At 39.4% G+C, this 23,281-nt stretch overlaps 1 protein-coding gene across 1 annotated transcript; it reads right to left on the reverse strand.

The window, feature by feature from the left end:
- Nucleotides 1-10,779: 10,779 nt before the first annotated feature.
- Nucleotides 10,780-22,029, reverse strand: LOC137503358 (zinc finger protein ZFP2-like). Its single transcript, XM_068230915.1, has 2 exons — nucleotides 21,334-22,029; nucleotides 10,780-10,788 (listed from the first exon to the last, which is right to left on the reverse strand). Exons 1-2 carry the CDS (start codon nucleotides 22,027-22,029, stop codon nucleotides 10,780-10,782), a joined length of 705 nt encoding a protein of 234 aa, XP_068087016.1.
- Between the last annotated feature and the right edge of the window lie 1,252 nt (nucleotides 22,030-23,281).

A 23,281-nucleotide genomic window follows, 5' to 3' on the forward strand; every position in this document is an offset into this window, starting at 1 on the left:
GCAGACGATCATATTAATCAGTTTGTTATTTTCACTCCGATCACGCCTATAAATATGAAGACCATGGAGGAGTGGCACAAAGTGGTCAGCTCAGGGCCATGTGACACTCAAAGCTCTAAAGCTGGAAGGAAGCCACATAACTAAGTGGTTAGTTCAGGACCATGTGTCTCTACACAAACGGAAGTAAGCCTCATCACTATTTAGCTCAGGACGATGTGTGTCTCCACAAATGGAAAGTGATCTCATCACTAATTGGTAATCTCAGAAATACGTGTATTTCCACAAGTCAGCAATTAGGAAATTTTATGAATCTTAAAATCTTTTCTTATGTAATTCAATACCCAACTGGCATGGCAAATAGTTTAGAAATTTTAAAGGAAGTCATTTAAGTTGCGCCATGATATTTGTAGACTGCTGAAATGAGAGTGAGGAAACTATAGCGCCTGAGGTGAGATATAAAACAAAGTGGGAAGTAGCAGATAAGATCCGGTCGACTGAATCCTTCAGAAGCATCTAAAATCTATGATGTAAAATGGACTAAGCTACGTAGACAATGGACTGTCCTCTGACATATATGCCAAGAAAAAAGAAGACATATAAAATGCATGTCGCTTTGCTGGTCTCTGCACAAAATATGTGTAGAAAGTAGAAAGCTAATTTAGACTCCATCAAAAATAGAAATATGACTTTGTGTGTGAAAAGGATTCATAAGCAACATTTTTACTGGTGGTCATAATACAAGATTGTTCTCTAACGTAGCCTATTGTGTCCTGTTACACATGAATTACAAAGAAACAGAGAGTGTGAGCTGGTACTTGGTAGTTCTGAGGACCGACATGGATATTTCTTGCCACTAGTTGTGAAAGTACAGTAGGAACAAGTCAGTGCATCACATAAGAGCCGAGAAGACTCTAACCACTCACAAAATCAAATAAACCATACAGAATTCGTAGCTTCCATCACAAATCTGGTTTGAAGTCAAACCTTAGGCTATGACTAGCCATCGCATGACCTGCTGATACAAGCGCTTGGTTAAGAGCACCAATCCGAGACCATACAATCATTTCCCACGGATTATCAAAGATCACTTCACACAGTAACCAACAAAGGTGTGACAGCAAAAAATTAATTAGCAATGTCACAATTACAGTTCAAAAACACTACTGGATTAAATGTTTTAAAACAGGACATACACTTGTGGTACTTCGTAAGGTCAGTGACAATAATTACAATTTTGAAAGAATATTATATTACTACATTATTTACCTATTATTATTATTATTAGCATAGGGCAACCAGTTAGATACATATATACAAATATATAGCATTTACAAATGTACACCGACAAGAAACATGTTTTATAGCAGAATGTCCAGTTGAGTGATCTTCTATATGGCTTCCTCTGTTGGTTCCAAAAAGTCACTCATGCTACCTGTGTAGGAACGTCGTGTACATTCACTTACAATATGGGGATCATCTGTCGAGATGCACCACCGTCGCAGTCTGGTGATGAGATATATTTCCACTTATAAAGGGCATCCCTGCGTCGTCCATGATTTCTTCTCACCCAATTCAGAGTGGTCCAAATCTTATGTGGTAGATGATGTTCACCAGAAAAGATGTTGTGTAAGGAACTGTCCATGGCAACTTTCCAGCGACTTCTTCATTCTTCTAAAGGGTGAAAATTCCCATCAGCCAATGCGACAGCATCATGCAAAGATGGATGTTGTGACTCCAACCTCGTCACCTTGAGAACAGGAATATCATCCTAAACAGGCAGTTGAGGCTTCATTTCTATCTTCTTGAACTCTCGGATGGGAGCATTTGATCTTTTTAAAACAGGTGGCATTATACCTGACAGAATTGGGAGCCAATAAAGGGATGTGGACTGGATAGTACCAGATATTAACCGCAAGCTAACATTCAGTTGAGTACCAATTAGTCTTGTATATGGGCTATCCAGCCAAACTGGTGCACAGTACTCACCACACGAGAAAACCAGTCCCAAAGCAGATCATGAAGTCTTTGCTGATGAACACTAACTTGAGCCATACAATTTATGAAGGATAATATTACGTGTTTTGAGCTTTTTTGACAGATTCATAAGATGTTGTTTGTAAGATAGTGTGCGATCAAGTGTAATCCACAAATATTTGGGAGAGCTGCTATGCCGAAGTTCTTGGTGACAAAAACGTATGTGAAGTTTAATGCCAGCTTGGCGATTATTCAGGTGAAAACATGACACTTTTGTTTTGTTAGAGTTAGGACACAGTTGCCATTTCTTGAAGTACGTTTCAAGTGAAATCAGGTCTCTTTGTAGCACTTCTTCTGTCACACTAAGGTATCGATTTTGAGTGGCTAGTGTTATGATATCAGCATAACAAAATGTTTGCGATGATGTTTCTGGGAGATCGGAGATATACATATTGAACAGTAGGGGAGACAGTACCGATCCCTGAGGTAATCCATTTTTGAGCTTCCTTTCTCTACTCATACACACTTGAAATCTTCTGTCATTGAGCACATTGCTTATAACCTGCACGATGGTCCTACGGGGTGCAATTCGGAGAAGCTTGTAAATTAATCCTTCCCTCCAGACTGCGTCAAATGCTGCTGTAAGATCAATGAATACAGCTGAGGACTTGAGTTGTTTCTGGAAACCTGCTTCCATGTGGAATGTCAGTGAAAGCACTTGATCGCAGCAGCTGCGATTTGGCCTGAATCCAGCTTGATCAACTGTAATATGCTGAAAAATAGTTGCGCTGATTCTGTTGTGGAATAGCCTCTCAAAAAGAATGGCAACTGGTCTATAACTGCTTGGGTCATTGGCAGGCTTACCTTTTTTCAAGATGGAAATCACTTTCGTTCGTTTGAATTCTGCCGGGAGTTGTCTGTTCTGTAGAAGGTCGGTAAAAAACCTTAACAGACAACTTCTTGCATTCTTCCCTAAATGAATGCGAAATTCTGGATGAATGTCGTCAAAATCTGGAACTGTACTTGGTTTAACGTCATTGAGAGCAGCATTGATGTCTTGCACCGTAAGCGGTTGTGAATACCTTGATGTGCGTGGTTTTTCTTGATTCCAGAGTTTGGAGCTGGCGCCGTATGTATTTGGTATGTTTCTTATCTGATGGAGTTTGGGAAGTTGTGACGATGTGAGATGCTACTTCATCCGGAGTAACTCCAGGCTGTTGCTTCACCAAAGGTGTCCTTCCTCCAAGTTTTCTGCGGTGCCCCCAAGATCTTCTACTGGAATGAGTTAGGTCAATATTCTCCACTGTCTCAATCCACCGTTCTCTCCGGGTAGTATCCTTGCTGGAAAGAAGTTCATCAGCTATGTCTTCATCACCAGTATGCCAATATTCGTTATAAAGTGCATCAGTCTCTACATTCCAACCAGGGATGTATTCTTTTCTATGGCATACTCTTCTTAGCCGCCATCATAACTGCATCTACGAAACACTTCTAATTGTGCTTGGGAGGAATCCACCGAACACATTTATCCAGTTCAGTGGTAAATGTTGACCAATTTGCTTTTCTGAATTTCCTCCGAGCATGTGGTATTGACCGTACAACAGGAATTTTGATGCCAATGTCCACTACAATGGGGCCATGTTGACTGTGGGGAAAAAGTCTTAACACTTTACGACTGGTATGTAAGGGCTGTCCTGCATCATTGCAGCTAACAAATCACAAGTCAGGATTGAAATCCCTATTTCATGCAGCTGACTGGAAAGTACCAAGATCTTTTGGGTCAAAAATCAGATGGAGATTATTCATTTCTGTCTTTTCGACGAGTTTCTTTACACATTCATTGTCATTCGAGTACTTCCATAGTTCGTGATGTCTGTTGAAGTCGCCTATATAAACTGCAGGGTGTTGAGCAGTCGGGAGTATGGTACCTGACCACTGTGCGTTTGGGGGTTTATAAATGTTAAAAATAGTAACATGTGCCACTCGCACAGCAACACAATGGATGTCTTCGTCTTCGTTTTGAAAGAGCAGTGAGGCATCTTGGATATTATGACGAACATAAGTAGCTATACCATGTGCACTGTGATATGTTGCACCAAGAGCTGTGTAACCACTAATGAGGCCCCTTTTCCGAAACTCTTCTTCATTGGCTGTATGGGTTTCATGTATACCCACAACATCTATATTATTATTCAGGATAACTTAGGACAGGTAGTCACATTTTGCTCTGCTGATGCTTTCTACGTTAAGCTCGAAAACATGGATGAAAGGTCCGATGTGTCTTGTCTGGTAGCTCTGAGAAGAGCCATTTCCATGAAATACTTCTGCCATTGCTGGAGGATCTTTAAAAAGATAGGTCCAGCAGCCACAGTTATTGCTTTCTTAGCACCACCCGGGGGTCACGAGTAGGGCACTTTGAGGGTAAACCTACGGACGTGAAGCTATAATGTACCGCCTATTTATCTACTTTTATGAGATAATAAATTCACTTACTTGAAGAATTCTGAATTGTTTTAGGCAACCTGTACAAATTGAAAACTCCACTTGTACCTGTCCATTTTATTAGTTAATACTAATTGTGTAAGTATGTTTGCAATCAACACACTAGAAGCACCTGACTGACAATGAACACTAAAATGAAATAGAAAGTGTGACCACATCACTGGAATGAACATAAATTCAATAGCACAATTTTTTAATGCTTACAACAATGCACAAGTTTTATTTGAAAACTATGATACCGAAGATGTAGCATAACTGACCTCAAAGTTTCATTTCTACAACACATTATCTGCTTTGGCGTCCACAAATGGAGGAATCTGACTTAACACATAAGAGAACAGAAATGATCAGAGAAAAGGAATCTAACCAAATAATTTCAAAATGACATTCTTCGAGTCATCACATTATTGAACTCAGTCATCATTATATTGATTAATGAAACTGATTATGTTAGTTTTAAATATTTATTGTTTACAAAGTACATAAAACTTAACAATTTCGAATTTGTAGATTTAATTTTTAATCTACAAATATTGCTTTTTCTGTGTGTCACTGTTGGCATGAACGTATAAAAATATTACTCAGAATATCTGGAAGCAATAGTTTCATATAGCATTTCAGATGATACGAATGTGATGAACAAATGATGCAGAGAAAGTGAAAGAAAGAACACTTTTTCATGGTTGCTTAAAGGTATTGTAAACAAATACACTTCAAAAATATCTAGCTTTACCAGAGATTCTTTTTGTAGATATATATTGAATAAAACTACGAGTACATGATGGAACATTAAAAATGATCTTAAAGTTCCTGAATATTTTAGATAATTTTAACCAATAGAATTTTCAGATATTAGTGTTTAAATGTAACCTTGTAGAGACAGGATTGAACTGATGAAAATGGCCACTTTTGGAGATAAACCAACCACTACTGAACACAACAGTCAATAGGTACAACATATTCCATATTGTATAGGACTTATAGTATACGTACTTTGTTTCTTCTTTGATGTATGGCAACAGCTGATCATCAGTTTGTTCCTCTATGAATATTTCCTCCTTAGTATCTTCGGAAGGCTGTCAGTAAGAAATAAGGAAAGTAGAATAAAGAATTAAGGAAATAAAAATACACAGGCCTAAAATAGAAACAGCTGAGAAAATAAATTTCATAGTGGCACAAGAAGAGTATAATTAATTTATCTCCCATTTAAAAAATATATAATGGATAGGAACAATCAAATGAAAATCCCAAAAATACATTATTATCAAGCACTAAATTTTAAAAGAACACAGAAGAAGACAATTTCCTAAAAACAGTATTATACAATTTTTGCTATTTTTTTTCTATTAAGCAAAGAGCTCATCCTTAGTAAATGTATAGAATTTACAAACTCTTACTCATAATATTTTCTGTTTCACAAACATAGTCAACACACATACCACTTGTGCAACTACTTCAAATAATAATACTATACAAATTCTATTAGGTTAAAATTTACATTGCATTTACTTATTTATTTTATTTTTTACCCTTTTTGGAACCTAACGTGCACAATGACCTGCTGTGTTTTAACCTGAGTCCCTTTTGCCAATGCTTTTCAAACAATTGATGAGATATAAGAACATGACAAGGAACACACGTTGGACAGCAGTAGACACAGTAGCATAGAAAGGGAGGAACATTGCAAATTTGTAAATTTAAAATCACCCACATATTTGTGAATATTCAGCAGAGTATATGTACACATACGTGTATGTGAACATGTACAATTTTAGGAAAATAAATAATAGTAAGCAGTATCTCCAAATCATTGCCCAATACCATTCCTTGCTTCTGTTTCTCCTTCTGTTGATCCCTAATTCCACAATGATTAGCCATTTTCTTCATCGTCTTATATTCATACTCCCCTGTTCCCATCTTCCTACATATGACTTGACTTGTCACCTCATTGTTCATTTCCATATTCCTATATACTTTCTTTCCAAAAACACTTCAATGTAATATCACATAATCCCACAGTACTCCCACCACTTTCCCAACAAGTGGACAATGCTTATATCAGAAGCATAGAAATATCCATCATCCCCCTCTGTACATCACATTAAGACCAAAAGCATAAATCAGTTAATGTCCCAATCAATGAATGAATCAATCAATGAATCAATCAAACCACAGCAATTAGGGCTGTTGGTTGTTTAAATAGAAAAAGTTTGTGGAAATATATGAAACAAATTATTTCAATCACTAAATCATCTTCCTCTAAGTGAACATTTGCCAAAATTTGTCCCCTTGAATTCAAACTTATCTTCATGTTGCAACTTTCCTAGACTAAAAGAACATGATTTAAATGTATTCATCAACTAATGTCATTCCAAGACATCTCTCCAATGACATCTCAGAATATACTGCTTAATCAAACAACTTGTCTCCTTTCTCCAAGTCTCCCCAGCTGAAACTTTGCAACATCTCTCTAACACAACTCTTTTGTTAGAAATCACCTGCAAGAAAAGGAGCTATTTCTGTGGATCATTTCCTGTTCTCTGCTCAAGTAATACTGGCGATGGTCTCACACTCTCATTGTGGCTTTGCTGGAGATTTATATGCCCTCACCTTTACAACCCCTCAAAAAACTCATAATCATATTAAGAGATCTGTAAATTTTATTTTCAATATGTTTAAATGATTACCATAATGAAGCTATATCCTTATTATGAATAGCTAGGTACTTACAGAGATCCCCATGAAGAAATTTCACCCATCAATACAATAATAAAACCGGAGAGGACTCTTTCTATTTGTGAAACAAAGAAACTGACTTTTCACCACGTTTACAAATATAGCATTGCCCGATGTCCATCTTACAATATTGTCAAGGTCTTTTTCAGTTACTCATAATCCTGAAACTTATTTATTACAAAGAGCCTCATCACTTATTTCAGTTCATTATTCATATTGTTTATATATATCAGAAAATAAAGGTCTCATAATAATGCCCTGTGGGACCCAATCCCATAATTGTTACAGGATCAAATAAAGCTTCACTTACTCTTACGCTCTGAGTTCTATTTTGTAGAAATACGCCAGACGTGGCCAAATTTTAATGGTAAAAGGTATATTTCTACATTTGTGTAAACTACCGACCTTTATAGCCTAATCCTTGAACTTGTTTGGAGGCAAAGTTTCCACTTGGGATATCCTGGTCCACACTATTGTATTTTTTCATACAGTGGCTACAGTGAGAACCACAATGTAATTTCATTATTCACATGGTTTTGCGTCATTTGTGTTAGTGGGCATGTTCTGTTGTTTATCTTTATTAACTGCATATTGTTGCTGTTTGGAAGTAAATAAAGTGACCTATTGTTAAGACTGTACATTCTGTAAATTACATGTATTATTGATACTGTTCAGGAGTTCAGTTGTATTTCTTAAGAGTGGTTCTAGAGAACTGTCAAATTTTGAGGTTATGGGAAGACGAAGAGACCTTTCGCCAAGAAAGGCACTGTCAGAGAGCTACTTCTTGAGAAACGTCATTCACAACAAGAAATAGATTCTAGATTGCAAATACCACAGCAATCTGTAGGTAGAATTTTAAAATGTGAAGATAACGGGAGACGAAATGTGATGATGATGATGATGATGATGATTGTTGTTTTAAGGGGCCTAACATCGAAGGTCATTGGCCCAAGACAAAATGTCAACAACATGTTGGAAACTGTGGGCAAAAGAAGAAACCAACCCAAGGAGGAAGCAAAACTGATTAATTTGTCAGTAAACAACCGCAAGGTTACTAGTTTGGATTTACGTAAGGAATTAGAAGAGTATGGGTCATTTGTATTAGCCAGGACTCTGAGGCGAGAGCTGTTTAATGCTGGAATGAAAGCAAGATGACCTCAAGGCAAAGCGAAGTTTACCCCTGCTATGGCTGCAAAGAGGTTCCAGTGTCCCTAGACTCTCTAGAATTGGTCATCTGATGAATGGAAACAGGCAAGTCCATGACAATTACTGTAATTCCTAAATTATCATTCATTATTCCATTATAAACCAATCTAAGTGATGTAACCGTACAGCACAGTAAATGTATGAAATTCTTCTTTTAAACCTTACAGCTTATTGCATTTAATGCTAGGCTTATTTGTTTTATTTATTTCAGGTTTGCTTTAGTGACAAATTGGTATTTCCTGTCGAAGAAGAGACAAGTCAATATGTCAGAAGATAAGGAGAAGCATTCCATCCAGATTGAGTGAGGCATCCAACTTCAGTGATGGTCTGGAGTGTGTTTTCTTGGTACGGCCGTGGACGATTATATATTGTAGAAGGAACTATCAGACGTGAACAGTATAGTATTAAGAACCCGTTTGGTAGCTCAGGTGCAAGAGTAGTTTGGCCAAAGTGAATTTATTTTTATGCAAGATGGGCCTCCTTGCCACACAGCCTAGAAACAGTCCAGACACGAACCCCATAGATTATCCTTAGCCGATAGCAAAGAAAAGTCCAAGGAAAAATAACGACAAAAATTGGCTTGATTGAGAAGCTCGGTCAGATGTGGTGTCATGATGACGATTTAAAGTGTCAGTGTAAAATACTGTTTGAGGGTATGCCCAGTCTAATCAAGTTGCTCATGAAAGCTAAGGGGGTGCATACCAAGTACTAATGTCATGAAGTTAAAAATTGGTAACATCTCATGTGTTCAATTCTCAAATTTTTAATGTTTAATAATTTGGCCATATCTTTATAGTCACCCATTTAGCCATTGTTTTATCTATCCCAAACGCACTAATTTTTGGTCAGTAGTTTCCCGAGATCTACCTTAAGAAAATCCTTAGATATGTCAATCGTGATACATTTGACTTACTGAATCTAATATATCTGCTATATCATGTTGGAATCCACAAGATGAGCTTCAGTGGAATAATATTTCCTAAACCTGAACTACCTTCTATCGAGCCTGTTGGTAATTTCGTAAATGTGTATAACAATCAGAAAGAATGCATTCCAAGAGCTTGCATGCAACACAAGTCAGAACGACTATTGTGTAATTACTAGCTTTAAGTTTAGCACATTTTCTCTATACACAGAGTGCTACTACACTAAGTATTCATTCATCAGCTACATACTCTAATCAATATCTCAATTGAGCGACAGATTTCTTAGCCACAGGTTCCTCAAAGACAATTCTTTCCCTGTGTTCTGTGGAGTCTTTTGTGAAAGCCAATTTATATACAGGGAAAGAATTGTCTTTGAGGAACCTGTGGCTAAGAAATCTCAATCTGAACTGTATGACCGGAAGTAACAAGGTCACTTTAATTTCCTCAAAAGGAAACATTTCCCTGAGAATCTGACTGCACCATCATTCTCAACATTCCACGAAGAGCATCCCTGATTTCTCTGTCAGTATAGTTCTCAGACACCTTGTACACAGGTCATTACAGTGAGTGCGTCTCGATTGAGATTTATATACAGTATGCCTTCGTCTTATCTTACAACTCTTCTTGGACTGCAATCATCCATAGGAACGTTAGATATTCAATACAAGAGGAACTAGGTTATATCGTACCCAAGTTTACTGTGACGGTTGCAGTGAAAGATCTGTAGAATGTGTCTACATGTTGTCAATTGCATTAAGATCAACAAGAGGAAAATGTATGTTGTTGCTGGGGTCTCCTTCTAGTCTTTAAGCTTCCACCACTTGATGTTCTCATGGGCATAGAGGTCCTTAAATCCGCTATGCCTACCTTAAGCAGAGGTGGAATACAGTCAGATGATACGACATTCACATCCTTTCTTCGTCGTAGATCACGGTGCTGAACAACTATAAGGTCAATTTGCTTGCTGCAGTCACCACAAGTGAAACCTCAAATATATACTCCATCATCATATCAGGTACCGAAAGTATTACCACCACGGCAGCTATAAAAATTCTTAGTGACCATCATGCGCATTAAGGTCATCACAGTGAAGTGGAAACTCATCTTCAGGATACGCTGCAACATGACCTCGTAGTTCCTGCCAATGCTCTTCCCTATCCAGGTCGTCACAGCCAGATTGTGACATAGAAAACACAAGTTCGAGAGAATGCAACGTCGAATGTAATTCACATAAGGCTGTCGGAATAGCACTGAACCTCAGCAACTCAATCTTGCATGCTTGTGCACACAATGAAATCAACTCCATTCCTGCTGGATGTAACCTGGCAGATAAGTTCATAGACATCTTTGATGTCATGAGATTTCTGGCCTTTCCAAAGCGAGCAACTTAAAATCTAATTACATAGCTACACTTCAATTCTAAACCGGACTTACATTATCCAAACTGCAACATGTTAACAGGAACAATAGAATGAAAAGATTAAGTAATAATAAAGCAAGAATGATATTTACTAATAAAATAATTATTCTACAATAATTCTAAGCCAATTTAGATGTATCCTAACTACAATAGTTTAACTGAAGCAACAAATATTCCTAAAGTATAAATTTATGGAACTTATGAGAATGTAAATATTCATTGACTATGTACATAAAATTTAGTTTCCTTGATTCATCAAAGAGACAAAAACGTGAATAGTTTGAATGTAGTTATCAGTCAAAGAACAATGGCCAGTTATAATTGTACCGGGCGGTACACCTCCACGCCGCTAATTTAAAATTTGCGCCACGTGAAACTCCTCTACTGGAGGAAGTCCGAACTTTATCTAATGAGTTAATTTTCAAGTGTCTCAAAAGATGTCACTACGTGGATATTTTGGAGTTTTTGAACTGTGTCATTTTCGACGTATTTTTGTTTTGCTTGTAGTAAGAAGTGTGAACTTTCTCTTCTAGAGGACACTACGGAAGATCAACTATGGTGCACCCTAGTGCGAAGTGAAAGAAGTGTTTTTTGGAGAAATTTTTATTTCAAAAGTTTGTTTCTTGTTAAATTTCTTTCTGTTATTGTTTGAGTTGGCTGTATACCCCTCTCTTTCCCCTTGTTTTGAATTTAGCCAATCCCGAATTTCTTCAATTAATTTTTCCACCAATTATGTGTTTCTTCTTCCGTTTGTGTAGGGGTTTTCTCGGTTAGCCAATAAAGTTTTTTGGGAGGGTGTTCTCATTCCCCTAACGCCTGGAACCTTCCGCGAGAGTATATAAACTGCTGATTTTAGGGTCTCCGGGCCACTTCTGTTCCATCCTTTCGTGTGTAAAGTACATAGCAGGGGGCGGGAAGCGCCTCTTTCTTCACCAGCAGTTCAAAACCAGGTAATGGCCTCTTAATAACTTCTTTTCTTGCTAGGTCGGCAGTTTAACTCTCGGGGCGGGTTCGAAGAGTTTCCACCATGTAACCTTTTCCTAAAATGTAACTACTCTTTACATCTATTCTCTTTTAAAGCTACATATTGGGATAGGGAGTGCTTAACCCTCTCGAGATCCCACTCATATGGTTTTGAGGTGAACTTATTTTTTCACAACCAATTCTTCCTTAACGTAATGTAAATTTGGTCCTTTCATAAGTCACCTCTTTAGTATGGGATTAGCCCTTGCATTAACGGCCTAGAGCCAAAGTAGGTTTTAAACAAAATGTATTAGGAGTGCAGTTCACCTCCTCTCAACTTGGTATTTTAGAGGCCATGTTATTGTTCTTTTCTCTCTTAATAGGCCTCAGTAGGTTGGGTCTTTTACCCCTGTGTTTAGGTCCTCAGAGGACAGCTTGAAGGTCGAGTTTGGTGTGGCCTTTGATTGACTTAAATTTTGAGAGCAGATTGCTCTTTTTGGAACTTGATTTTTGTATGCCTCGAGGAGGCTTGTCTGTGTAAAGAGGAGCTAGTGCTCCAGGGCATGATTGGGGTCTTCTGCCACTTTTGTTGAATTTTGTATATCGTAAGGTTGGGCTTCTAGCCCAAGAATCGTGTGTTTGGCTCTCGGAGCCCAAATTCTGTAATCTCTGTAATTGTACATTTCAAATTGTGTTTTCGGCTACTAAGTACCTGTTCTATTTGTTATTACTTAATCTTGAAAAGAAAATATAACCTTGTTAAATTTTACATTAACTTTAATTTCGTAGTTTGAGACCCTTTCACACCCGCACCTTCTTTCACCTCTAACTACCACGGAAAACTCCGTAACAATAATCATAAATTTAAGCCATATTAATGAAGGTTAATTGAACATAACCTACGGCATATTGTTTATTTGATGGTTTCTACCATTTCTCTTTCACACCGACACAGATAGGTCATATGGCGATGATGAGCTAAAAATGGCGAGGAATGAGAAGGAAGCAATTGTGGCCCCAGTTATTCAGTACAACAAGGAAGCAATTGCTTGAATTCCTTCTCTACCTATACTTACTGTGAGAGTATATTATTATGTAATTTCAAACAATACGTTAAAAAGTAAGTTTTTATTTTAGAAATTCAGCTTTCACAGTTCCCCAGATGTACATGCACATTTGGACATAAATTTTCATATACATGTCCAAAAGTAGTAAAGTAGATTCCCAAAATTCTATGCAGAGCATGCCTTCCTCCCTTGAAGTCAAGATGGGCTGCCTACGTATGCTCTTCGGATCTAGGATCGAGGTGGCCCTTACTTCTTCGCAGCTTCTCTGTATGCCCTTCACCAAGAATCCCTTTAAGAGACTTATCAAGCTTATCGGCATTGTAATTACGTTAGACAATGCTTCCATATTTATGCTTATATTCTTGCAACGCATTCCGAAGTAACCCCATGAAAGGACCTTACACAGAAGAACAGCCAAAGACATGATTCTTGAGGTGATCAAGCTAATGCAAGTTGAACCTAACAGCACTTCAGTTACAGTAAAACAATTCACTTCAACTAACATTTCTTAACAATGTGAACATTTGGTACCACACGATACAACAAGCAACGTCTCTCACTGAGGGACAAAGAAAAAGAGACATCAATCAAAAAAAGGTTTATCACAATAGTTCTATGAACTTTGACTGTCCTACATCAACACAGATCTATCCATGTTAAGAAACAAAGTACACATATATGTGAAGATAAACCGACATCCAGAATTATCGCATGGAATATTTGGAAGAGAAGTGTACGAAAATACTAATCAATTACAGGGTATATGCTGTAAACGGGAATCATGGATCAAAGGTATCTGGGCATAGAGAAATACTCACAGGTCAATTTATCTCCAAAAGTGAGGAGACAGGGTTGGATCAAACACATTTCAATGACACATGGGTGAAATATCAATTAAGAAATATTAAATGTAATGATTATCATTATTTTACTGTAAAACCAATTATAGTATTAACATTAACAGCTAAAAGATAGCTGGGCATCTCAGAGAAGTTAACTGTTAATAATGCAGAATGACACTACATAAGCACTGTACAAGTCTACAGATAGTTTCACCTTAAAGTTCTACACAACACTTTATACTGAAAATGCAGTTTTCACACCACACACAGGATTTCTACAAACCAATTTTACTAATTCCGCATCAATATATCGAAATAATACACTTTTAATACTTCTGCATCATTTATAAAGCAGTGTATACTGTGGAAAGAAATCTTTCACCTACAACATATTGTAACCGAAGATGGCATAACTGGAGTTAAAATTGAGATTGCTGCAAAAGCCTAATTTAATTCGGCCAGTGGGTCATTTACAACAGCTGTGGTGAAGGCCAGGATCTGATAACACTGGAGAAATTCGCCTTTAGGCTCATTGCTGCATGGCCGTTGTTAACTTGTTACGGAGTTATCCGTGGTAGTTAGAGGTGAAAGAAGGTGCGGGAGGGAATAGGTCTCAACTTACGAAATTAAAGTTAATTTAAAACTTTAACAAAGGTTACATTTTCTTTTCCAGATAAACAAATAACAGACTATAACAGGTACCAAGTAGCAGATCAACAAATTAAGAAAGTACAATTTTAGTTGGTTACAAAATTTGGGCTTCGAGCCCGACACTCATGAACCTTGAGCTATGAGCCCAACTTTACCTATGTACCAAGTTCAAACAAAGGGGCAGAAAACCCCAATCATGCCAAGGAGCACTTGCTCCCGCTTACCATGTTGAGACTCCTCGAGGCACACAGAAATCCAACTTTAAGAAAGAGCAAACCCGCTCTCAAGGTTCAAGCCTATCAAAGGCCCCAACAAACAATACTTCAAACTGCCCTCAAGGCATACCAAGAACTGGGGTAATAAATACCCAACCTACTGGGCCACTTCAGTAACATCTCTCCTAGTGTGATTATGTAGCAGAAATCCATTTCAATAAAAGCCAGAAGTAATCAATAAACAATAAACAGTCATTTGATGGGTACTTAGCTCATGAAATGTCCTGATGCCTCGATCTTGAAACGCTGCCTGTCACAACTTCATTGGTAGCTGGACCTAACCAAGGTTCCTTCACTATCAAGTCCACAACTTTAATTCAGCTTTTTGCAACTATCACACATAGCATGCACTGCCATCTCCCTAGTAAATGCTAGAGGCCAATTGTCCACTTGGCGACCATAATCTGGGGGCATGTGCCACCAGAAGCCCTTTCCTTGCCCCACGAACAAAGTTTCTGTCACTAGTTGGACCTATAGATGTATATAAATACTGTTGTTTGTACTTCCTAAGAGTTGGCTGCCTTGCGTAGCACATTATCACATACTCCCAGACATAGAAACAAAGGGGAGACATACTTTTCCTAGATGCCCATATAGCAAATGGCGACTGCTGGGGTTAATATTGGGGAAGCACATAGTAAATTATGCCCCTGCCAAACTTATTCAGCTACTAAGGGTTAAATTCTGACCTCTATAAAGTTATTTGCCATGAGACTCACAAGTGATGCATTTGTTGTTCTTTCAAGCCAGGCTGGTTCCTCTTCGATTTTTACTTGCAGGTCCATTTCACACTGCAACTGAAGTAGTTAGAAGATACTGGGGTTCTTGATTACTTCCAATGATTTTACACTGAAACATAGCCCAGAGAAATATATTACCTTATTGCAGTCATTGCTACTTAGGTTATCTGTCAACAGACTAAGCATTATGCTTGAAATTTTACATGATCGTCAATATTATGAACATACCAAAAAGACTCAAAATTTTACATGACTGTTAATATTGTGATCATACCTATTGGACCTCAAGTTTTCTATGACTGATATTATGCAGAAGAATCTCCATAACAACACTGATAACCATAACAAGAATTCTACATATGATATCCTAAACGGAAACTTTTCAAAATTTCGAACCCTACTACCTTATGTCGCAGCCTACAGTGTAAAGAACAACTCAACATTCACAGCGCCACTATTAAATTGCAAACATAGGTAAATAACACAGCAACACAATAATAAAAATTATGCACTACATATTGTAATTTCTTTCTGAAACTAATATCCGCAATTCTTCGCCTGTGTAGCCCTTCAGAAAAATTCTTCACTCCAAAAAATTTTGATAGGTAATGTAAGTTACGTTATATTGCTGCAACACACGAGGAACAGATTTGCCGGCACTTGTGACACAAAGGCCAGGAGTTTTCAAAAAGTATGCCAGTTATATGCGTACACAGTTTTAATCCTTAAGTAGAAATAAAATTTAAGAAAATTAAAAATATTAAATGTTAAAAATATGTAGAATGCTGAAACTGACAAGATCATTCATTTATGAAAGAAAGACTGGAACTGACAAGGTACAACATAATACTTTTCTCTCTTATTGCAGTTTAACGTTGCACTGACATTGCAAAAGTTTTCAGCAACACCATTTGTATTTTCCCAAGGAACTTACTATATGATACATCTTTCAGTCTGTCAAAAGAGGCACCTTGGGCCACACACTGAAAAATATTGAGATTTGTACTTCTTTTGCGTCTACTAGAGGATGGCAAATCTCTGGCAGAGTAGTGTTTGAAGAAACCAAGACATGATAGCACATACTCTGTTCCTACATACTGCACCAAAACACAACATATTATTCAATCAGTCATCTGCATTTAGATGATAAACAATGTCAAGCTACAAAATTGTATGCATCCCTTGTATTCATTGATCTACACTATTTACAGTAAAAATGTTCTATTTTATGTGACTGTAGGATATATAAAAAATGTTCTGCTACATTTAAAAGGATGGAATCATGAATATATTTGAGGGTTTAAAAGAGAAGAGAGAGCTTAAAGATTCTGTGATTGCTCGCTCTTACAACATACAGGAGGTACAAATAATGCTTCCTTTCAGTCCATCCGCAGGAGAGGAGTTCTAATAAATTTACAGAAATATGTAGCATCAGGATCTACATACAATAATATGGCAGCTGATAAGGCACAAAACATTCCCATGCCAAGTCACAACATAGCTCCACCTATTAAGAGCTATGTCCAAGGAATTGCTTGCTAATTTAGTACAGTATTATGAACAATATGCTGCTACTTCCACAACATTACGGTGTGCAAGGGACTTTGCTGTGACCTAGACGAAATGCCAGTTGAAGACAGTGGAAACTCACTTCAGACAGTGCCATTTGTACCTACTGTATATCGAAGGCAGAAATCTATGTTGGTGGTTGCAGAGTAGGCTGATCCGTGGTCTAACAGCATGCACTCCAACCGGCCAACCAAGCTGAGGAGGGGTGGCTATGGTTCCACCATGTTTCTACACCTCTGCATTTGGGACACAGAAACGGGCTGTTCCCCTACCACTGGCTGTCCTGAGATTGGTTTTTCCTTTCGCCTGCAGTAAGGCGAATGATGGGACAGTTCCTAGTATATGTCATGGCCACCAAACATCTTGCCCTCACCACAAATCTCCTTGCTTAAGATGATGATGCCTGTTGATTAAAAGGGCCTAAAATCTAGTTCATTGTTTTAAGAGAAAGTACAACTAGGCAACCATCCCCTATATATATTAGTAATCGGAGAGAAGAAATGGAAGGGGGCTGACACTAGGACAAATGATGGTATCAGCTAAGTAGGACCATGCCCTTTGAGGAAAATAAGACTCCCTAGGCCTCCATACATAATACAATCGGGGGCAGAAAAGAACAGGTCGTGATCGAGGTAGATCAGATAGGATAGATGAAAGTGGGGAGCCTGGCACAAGTAAGCGGAAGCAGTGCCAAAAATCAATTAAGGGATCCGTGGTCGCCTACCCAAGCTCCCAAGTACAGAGCCCACATGGGACCCCTTTTAGTCGTCTCTTACAGCAGGCAGAGGATGCTGTGGCTGTTATTATACTGCCCCGACCCACAGGGGGACAACTATGATAAGGCTAGTTGCTTTACGTTGCACCGACACAGATAGGTCTTATGACGATGATGGGACAGGAATGGCCTAGGAATGGGAAGGAAGCAGCCGTGGCCTTAATTAAGGTACAGCCCCAGCATTTGCCTGGTGTGCAAAATGGGAAACAACAGAAAACCATTTTCCGGGCTGCCGATAGTGGGGTTCGAACCTATCTCCCGAATACTGGATACTGGCCGCACTTATGTTTCAAATTATCCGAAATTCATTTGCCTTGGTGTGGTATGTTTTCATGTTCTGGCCTCAGGAGATTAGTAAAACAAGAACAGTAAGGATGCTTACCTCAAATATCTTGTACTTTTTCTTCAAACACGCAAACGAAGATAACAGATATACGCATGCAAATCAAAGTAAAGCTAATTGTCTCAAACGTCAAAAAAAAAGTCGTCTCACGTGGTCCTAGTTGTCAAACTCAAATCGACCAATAGCAATCGGGAGATGTTTCTACCAATATGAGCTGCCGTATTCGTCACGTGGGCTTAGGGTGAGTGACGTGATGTACAATGGCGCGCCCACGCGGGTGGAGGGCAAAATTATTCAGTCTGAGCCGGGCCCTCGGAACGGTAGGACCTATGCTGCTGTCAAACCCTTTCACGTGGTAGTGGTGGCGGTAAAGTTCGGCAGAAAGGTTCACTGCCGTCTCAATCCTACATATATAGATTGAGACGGCGGTGGTTCGGTTATTGATGATGGGGAGGAAGGGGCGTTATCGTTGAAGGAGGGATTGGATATGGGTGGGGTATAGTAGCCATTACTGAATGAAAAAAGCTCATTTGCGAACTTTAATCTGAAAATGCAACAACCCGACAACATTATAGAGATCATTTTGCAGTTGCTCACATTCTTATAACTTATTTATTACTCTGTACAGAATAACATCTGCGAAAAGCCTTATCTCTGATTCCACTTCTTTACACATATCATTGATATATATAAGAAAACATAAAGGTCCAATAATACTGCCTTGAGGAATTCCCCTCTTAATTTTTACAGGGCCAGATAAAGCTTCACCTACTATAATTCTCTGAGTTCTATTTTCTAAAAACAGAGCCACGCATTCAGTCACTCCTTTATCTAGTCCAATTGCACTCATTTTTGCCAGTAGTCTCCCATGATCTACCCTATCAAATGCCTTGGACAGGTCAGTCGCGATACAGTCCAACTGACCTCCTGAATAGAGGATATCTGCTATATCTTGCTGGAATCCTACAAATTTTGCTTCACTGGAATAAACTTTGTAACAGTATGACTTCTCTTCTGTGTGTGTCCGCATATGAACAGTTAGGTCAGACTGCCTTTCTTTGTGAATGATTTGCCACAGACAATGCAGTTGTTTGGCTTCTCCCCTGTATGGGTCCGCATTTGATCGGTCAGACTGCCTTTCCTTGTGAATGGTTTGCCTCACACATTGCACCTGAAAGGCTTCTCGCCTGTATGGGTCCGCATATGTTCGGTTAGTTTGCCTCTCTTTATGACTCGCCTGTATGTCTCCGCAAATGTTCGGTAAGTTTGCCTCTCTTTATGAATGATTTGCCACAGACATTGTAGCTGTAAGGCTTCCCGCCTGTATGGGTCCCCATATGACCGGATAGAAAGCGTTTCTGTATGAATGATTTGCCACAGACATTGTAGCTGTTTGCCTTCTCGCCTGTATGGGTCCGCATATGATCGGTCAGACTGCCTTTCCTTGTGAATGATTTGCCACAGACATTGCACCTGTAAGACTTCTCGCTCGTATGGGTCCGCATATGTCCGATTAGTTTGCCTCTCTTTATGACTCGCCTGTATGGCTCCGCATACGTACGGTTAGTTTGCCTTTCTTTATGAATGATTCGTCATAGATATTGCACCTGTATGGCTTTTCGCCAGTATGGGTCCGCATATGATCGGTCAGATTGCCTTTCTGTATGAATGATTTGCCACAGACATTGCAGCGGTAAAGCTTCTCGACTGTATGGGTAAGCATATGATCGGTCAGATTGCCTTTCTTTGTGAATGATTAGTCACAGAAATTGCCCCTGTTTGGCTTCACGCCTGTTTGGGTAAGCATATGATCGGTCAGACTGCCTTTCGTTGTGAATGATTAGCCACAGACATTGCATCTGTTTGGCTTTACGCATGTATGGGCACGCATATGATCGGTCAGATTGCCTTTCTGTATGAATGATTTGCCACAGACATTGCAGCGGTAAAGCTTCTCGCCTGTATGGGTAAGCATATGATCGGTCAGACTGCCTTTCGTTGCGTATGATTTACCACAGATATTGCAGCTGTATACCTTCTCGCCTGTATGGGTCACGATATGTTCGGTTAGTTTACCTTTCTGTATGAATGATTTGCCACAAGCATTGCATTTGTAAGGCTTTTCGCCTGTATGGGTACACATATGAACGTTCAGACTGTTTTTCTGTGCGAATAATTTGCTACAGACATTGCAGCTGTAAGGCTTCTCGCCTGTATGGGTCCGCATATGTTCGGTTAGTTTACCTCTCTTTATGAATGATTTGCCACAGACATTACAGCTGTATGGCTTCTCGTCTGTATGTCTCCGCATATGGTCGGTAAGTTTGCCTCTCTTTATGAATGATTTGCCACAGACATTGTAGCTGTATGGCTTCCCGCCTGTATGGGTCCCCTTACGACCGGATAGAAAGCATTTCTGTATGAATGATTTGCCACAGACATTGCAGCTGTTTGCCTTCTCGCCTGTAAGGGTCCGCATGTGATCGGTCAGACTGCCTTTCCTTGTGAATGATTTGCCACAGACATTGCAATGTAAGACATCTCGCCTGTATGGGTCCACATTTGTTCGATTAGTTTGCATCTCTTTATTACTCGCCTGTATGGTTCCGCATACGTTCGGTTAGTTTGCCTTTCTTTATGAATGATTCGTCATAGACATTGCAACTCTATGGCTTGTCGCCAGTATGTGTCCGCATATGATCGGTCAGATTGCCTTTCTGTATGAATGATTTGCCACAGACAATGCAGCTGTTTGCCTTCTCGTCTCTATGGGTCCGCATATGATCAGTCAGACTGCCTTCCCATGTGAATGATTTGCCACAGACATTGCACCTGTAAGACTTCTCGCCAGTATGGGTCCGCATGTGATCGGTCAGATTGCATTTCTTTGTGAATAATTTGTCACAGATATTGCATCTCTATGGCTTCTCGCCTGTATGGGTCCGCATATGACCGGTTAGAATGCCTTTCTGTATGAATGATTTACCACAGACATTGCAGGTGTAAGGCTTCTCGCCTGTATGGGTCCGCATATGACCGGTTAGAATGCCTTTCTGTATGAATGATTTACCACAGACATTGCAGGTGTAAGGCTTCTCGCCTGTATGGGTCCGCAAATGATCGGTTAGATTGCCTTTCTTTGTGAATGATTTGTCACAGACATCGCATCTGTTTGGCTTTACGCGTGTATGGGCACGCATATGATCGGTCAGACTGCCTTTCGTTGCGTATGATTTGCCACAGGTATTGCAGCTGTAAGGCTTCTCGCCTGTATGGGTCCGCATATGGTCGGTTAGTTGACCTCTCTTTACGAATGATTTGCCACAGACATTGCAGCTGTTTACCTTCTCGCCTGTATGGGTACACATATGAACAGTCAGACTGCCTTTCGTTGCGTATGATTTCCCACAGATATTGCAGCTGTAAGGCTTCTCGCCTGTATGGGTCCGCATATGTTCGGTTAGTTGACCTCTCTTTACGAATGATTTGCCACAGACATTGCAGTTGTATAACTTCTCGCCTGTATGGGTAAACATATGAACAGTCACACTGCCTTTCGTTGTGAATGATTTACCACATACATTGCAGCTGTATGGCTTCTCGCCTGTATGGGTCCGCATATGTTCGGTTAGTTTACCTTTCTGTGTGAATGATTTGCCACAAGCATTGCATCTGTAGGGCTTCTCGCCTGTGTGGGTTCGCATATGTGCGGTTAGTTTACTTCTCTTTATGAATGATTTACCACAAACATTGCAGCTGTAAGGCCTTTCGCCTGTATGGGTACACATATGAGCTGTCAGACTGCCTTTCTGTGAGAATGATTTGCTACAGACATTGCAGCTGTAAGGCTTCTCGCCTGTATGGGTACGCAAATGAACGGTCAGACAGCCTTTCGTTGTGAATGATTTTCCACAGACATTGCAACTGTAAGGCTTCTCGCCTGTATGGGTCCGCATATGTTCGGTTAGTTTACCTCTCTTAATGAATGATTTGCCACAGATATTGCGTCTGTATAGCTTCTCGCCTGCATGGGTCCACATTTGACCGGTTAGACTGCCATTCTGCGTGAATGAATTTCTACAGACAATGCATTTGTTTGGCTTCTCTCCTGTTTGAGTCAGCTTGTGATAAGATAAACTGCTGTTCTTGACAAATGATTTGCAACATACAGTGCAAAAGTGAGGCTTGTTGCCTGTGTGAATACCCATGTGACCTGCTAGTTTTTTCCAGCTGATTGATTTTCCACAGACGTTGCAGCAGTATCGGTTCTCGCCCGTGCGAGACCGCATAACGTCCGGCCTTTTCCTGAAATTTGAATGAGATACTGAGCAATCGTTTATAATCCCACCTATATGCAATCGCGTGTCCCCAGTCAGCATTTTCCTCTTTGTAAAGCAATTATCAGAAAATCCGCACACTTGGAGCGGGTGGATCCTGAGGTGATTCGACAAGCTGCTTCGGCTACATAACACCTTTCCGCAGTGAGCACACTTGAAGGGTCGATCTTCCTTGTGTGTCTTCAGATGTCGCAAGAGGTTCAACTTCCTAGCCAGGACTTCACTGCACACACTACACCTAAAACTAGATGATCCGCCTTCCGGAGGTTGATGATCTCTATGGCTCACCACGGGTCTCGATCTACAGTGACAAATTAGAACCATGTGACCAATAGTTCAGCAGCCAAATACACTACAACTCTCACACAGGGGATTTGCTACTGGACATTCCAATCACTGATATCCAGTGCAGAGAGCTCGTTACTCATAAACATTAGATTCCTAAGAGTAAACATCACCTGAGGTTAAATTTCAAAAGCTCTCACTTGTTACGAGAATATATTGCGTCTTTTCTTAATCACGATATCAGGCGCAAGAAACCAGTCACGGTTTAGAAATGTACGAGTTATTACAACCTCATTTTAAGAAAGCATGAGAAGTGGTCCAGCCTAAAAGGGTAAATACTCATACAAGCTCTTTAATCCAGCACATATTATTCTATCGAAATCCGTAGTCTGTCCTCCTACATAAAGAACGGCATATGCTTTGGAGTTTTGATCTTGTTGAAGCACTCTGCGCTTTGTTGCAGGGAAGTAATAATTTTTGTAAAGGACCTTGTTCTTGAGGTTGTTTGAGAGAATGTCTGTGCTGTAGACATTAATAAAGTTGAGAACGTTTGCCGACATTTGGCATTGGTGGTAGCGTTTTATTACAATGTCCTAATATCCCAATTTTGAAACCAAACGCAACCTATCATGCACTTGAATATTCTTACAAGTATTACTTTAACAATACG

The sequence above is a fragment of the Anabrus simplex genome, chromosome X, assembly GCF_040414725.1.
Source record: "Anabrus simplex isolate iqAnaSimp1 chromosome X, ASM4041472v1, whole genome shotgun sequence".
In the NCBI taxonomy this organism is placed as follows: domain Eukaryota; kingdom Metazoa; phylum Arthropoda; class Insecta; order Orthoptera; family Tettigoniidae; genus Anabrus; species Anabrus simplex.

Bases quoted from the DNA above. Each gene is read 5' to 3' on its own strand.
- LOC137503358 (XM_068230915.1), bottom strand. From the start codon at position 22,029: ATGTGGACCCATGCAGGCGAGAAGCTATACAGACGCAATATCTGTGGC.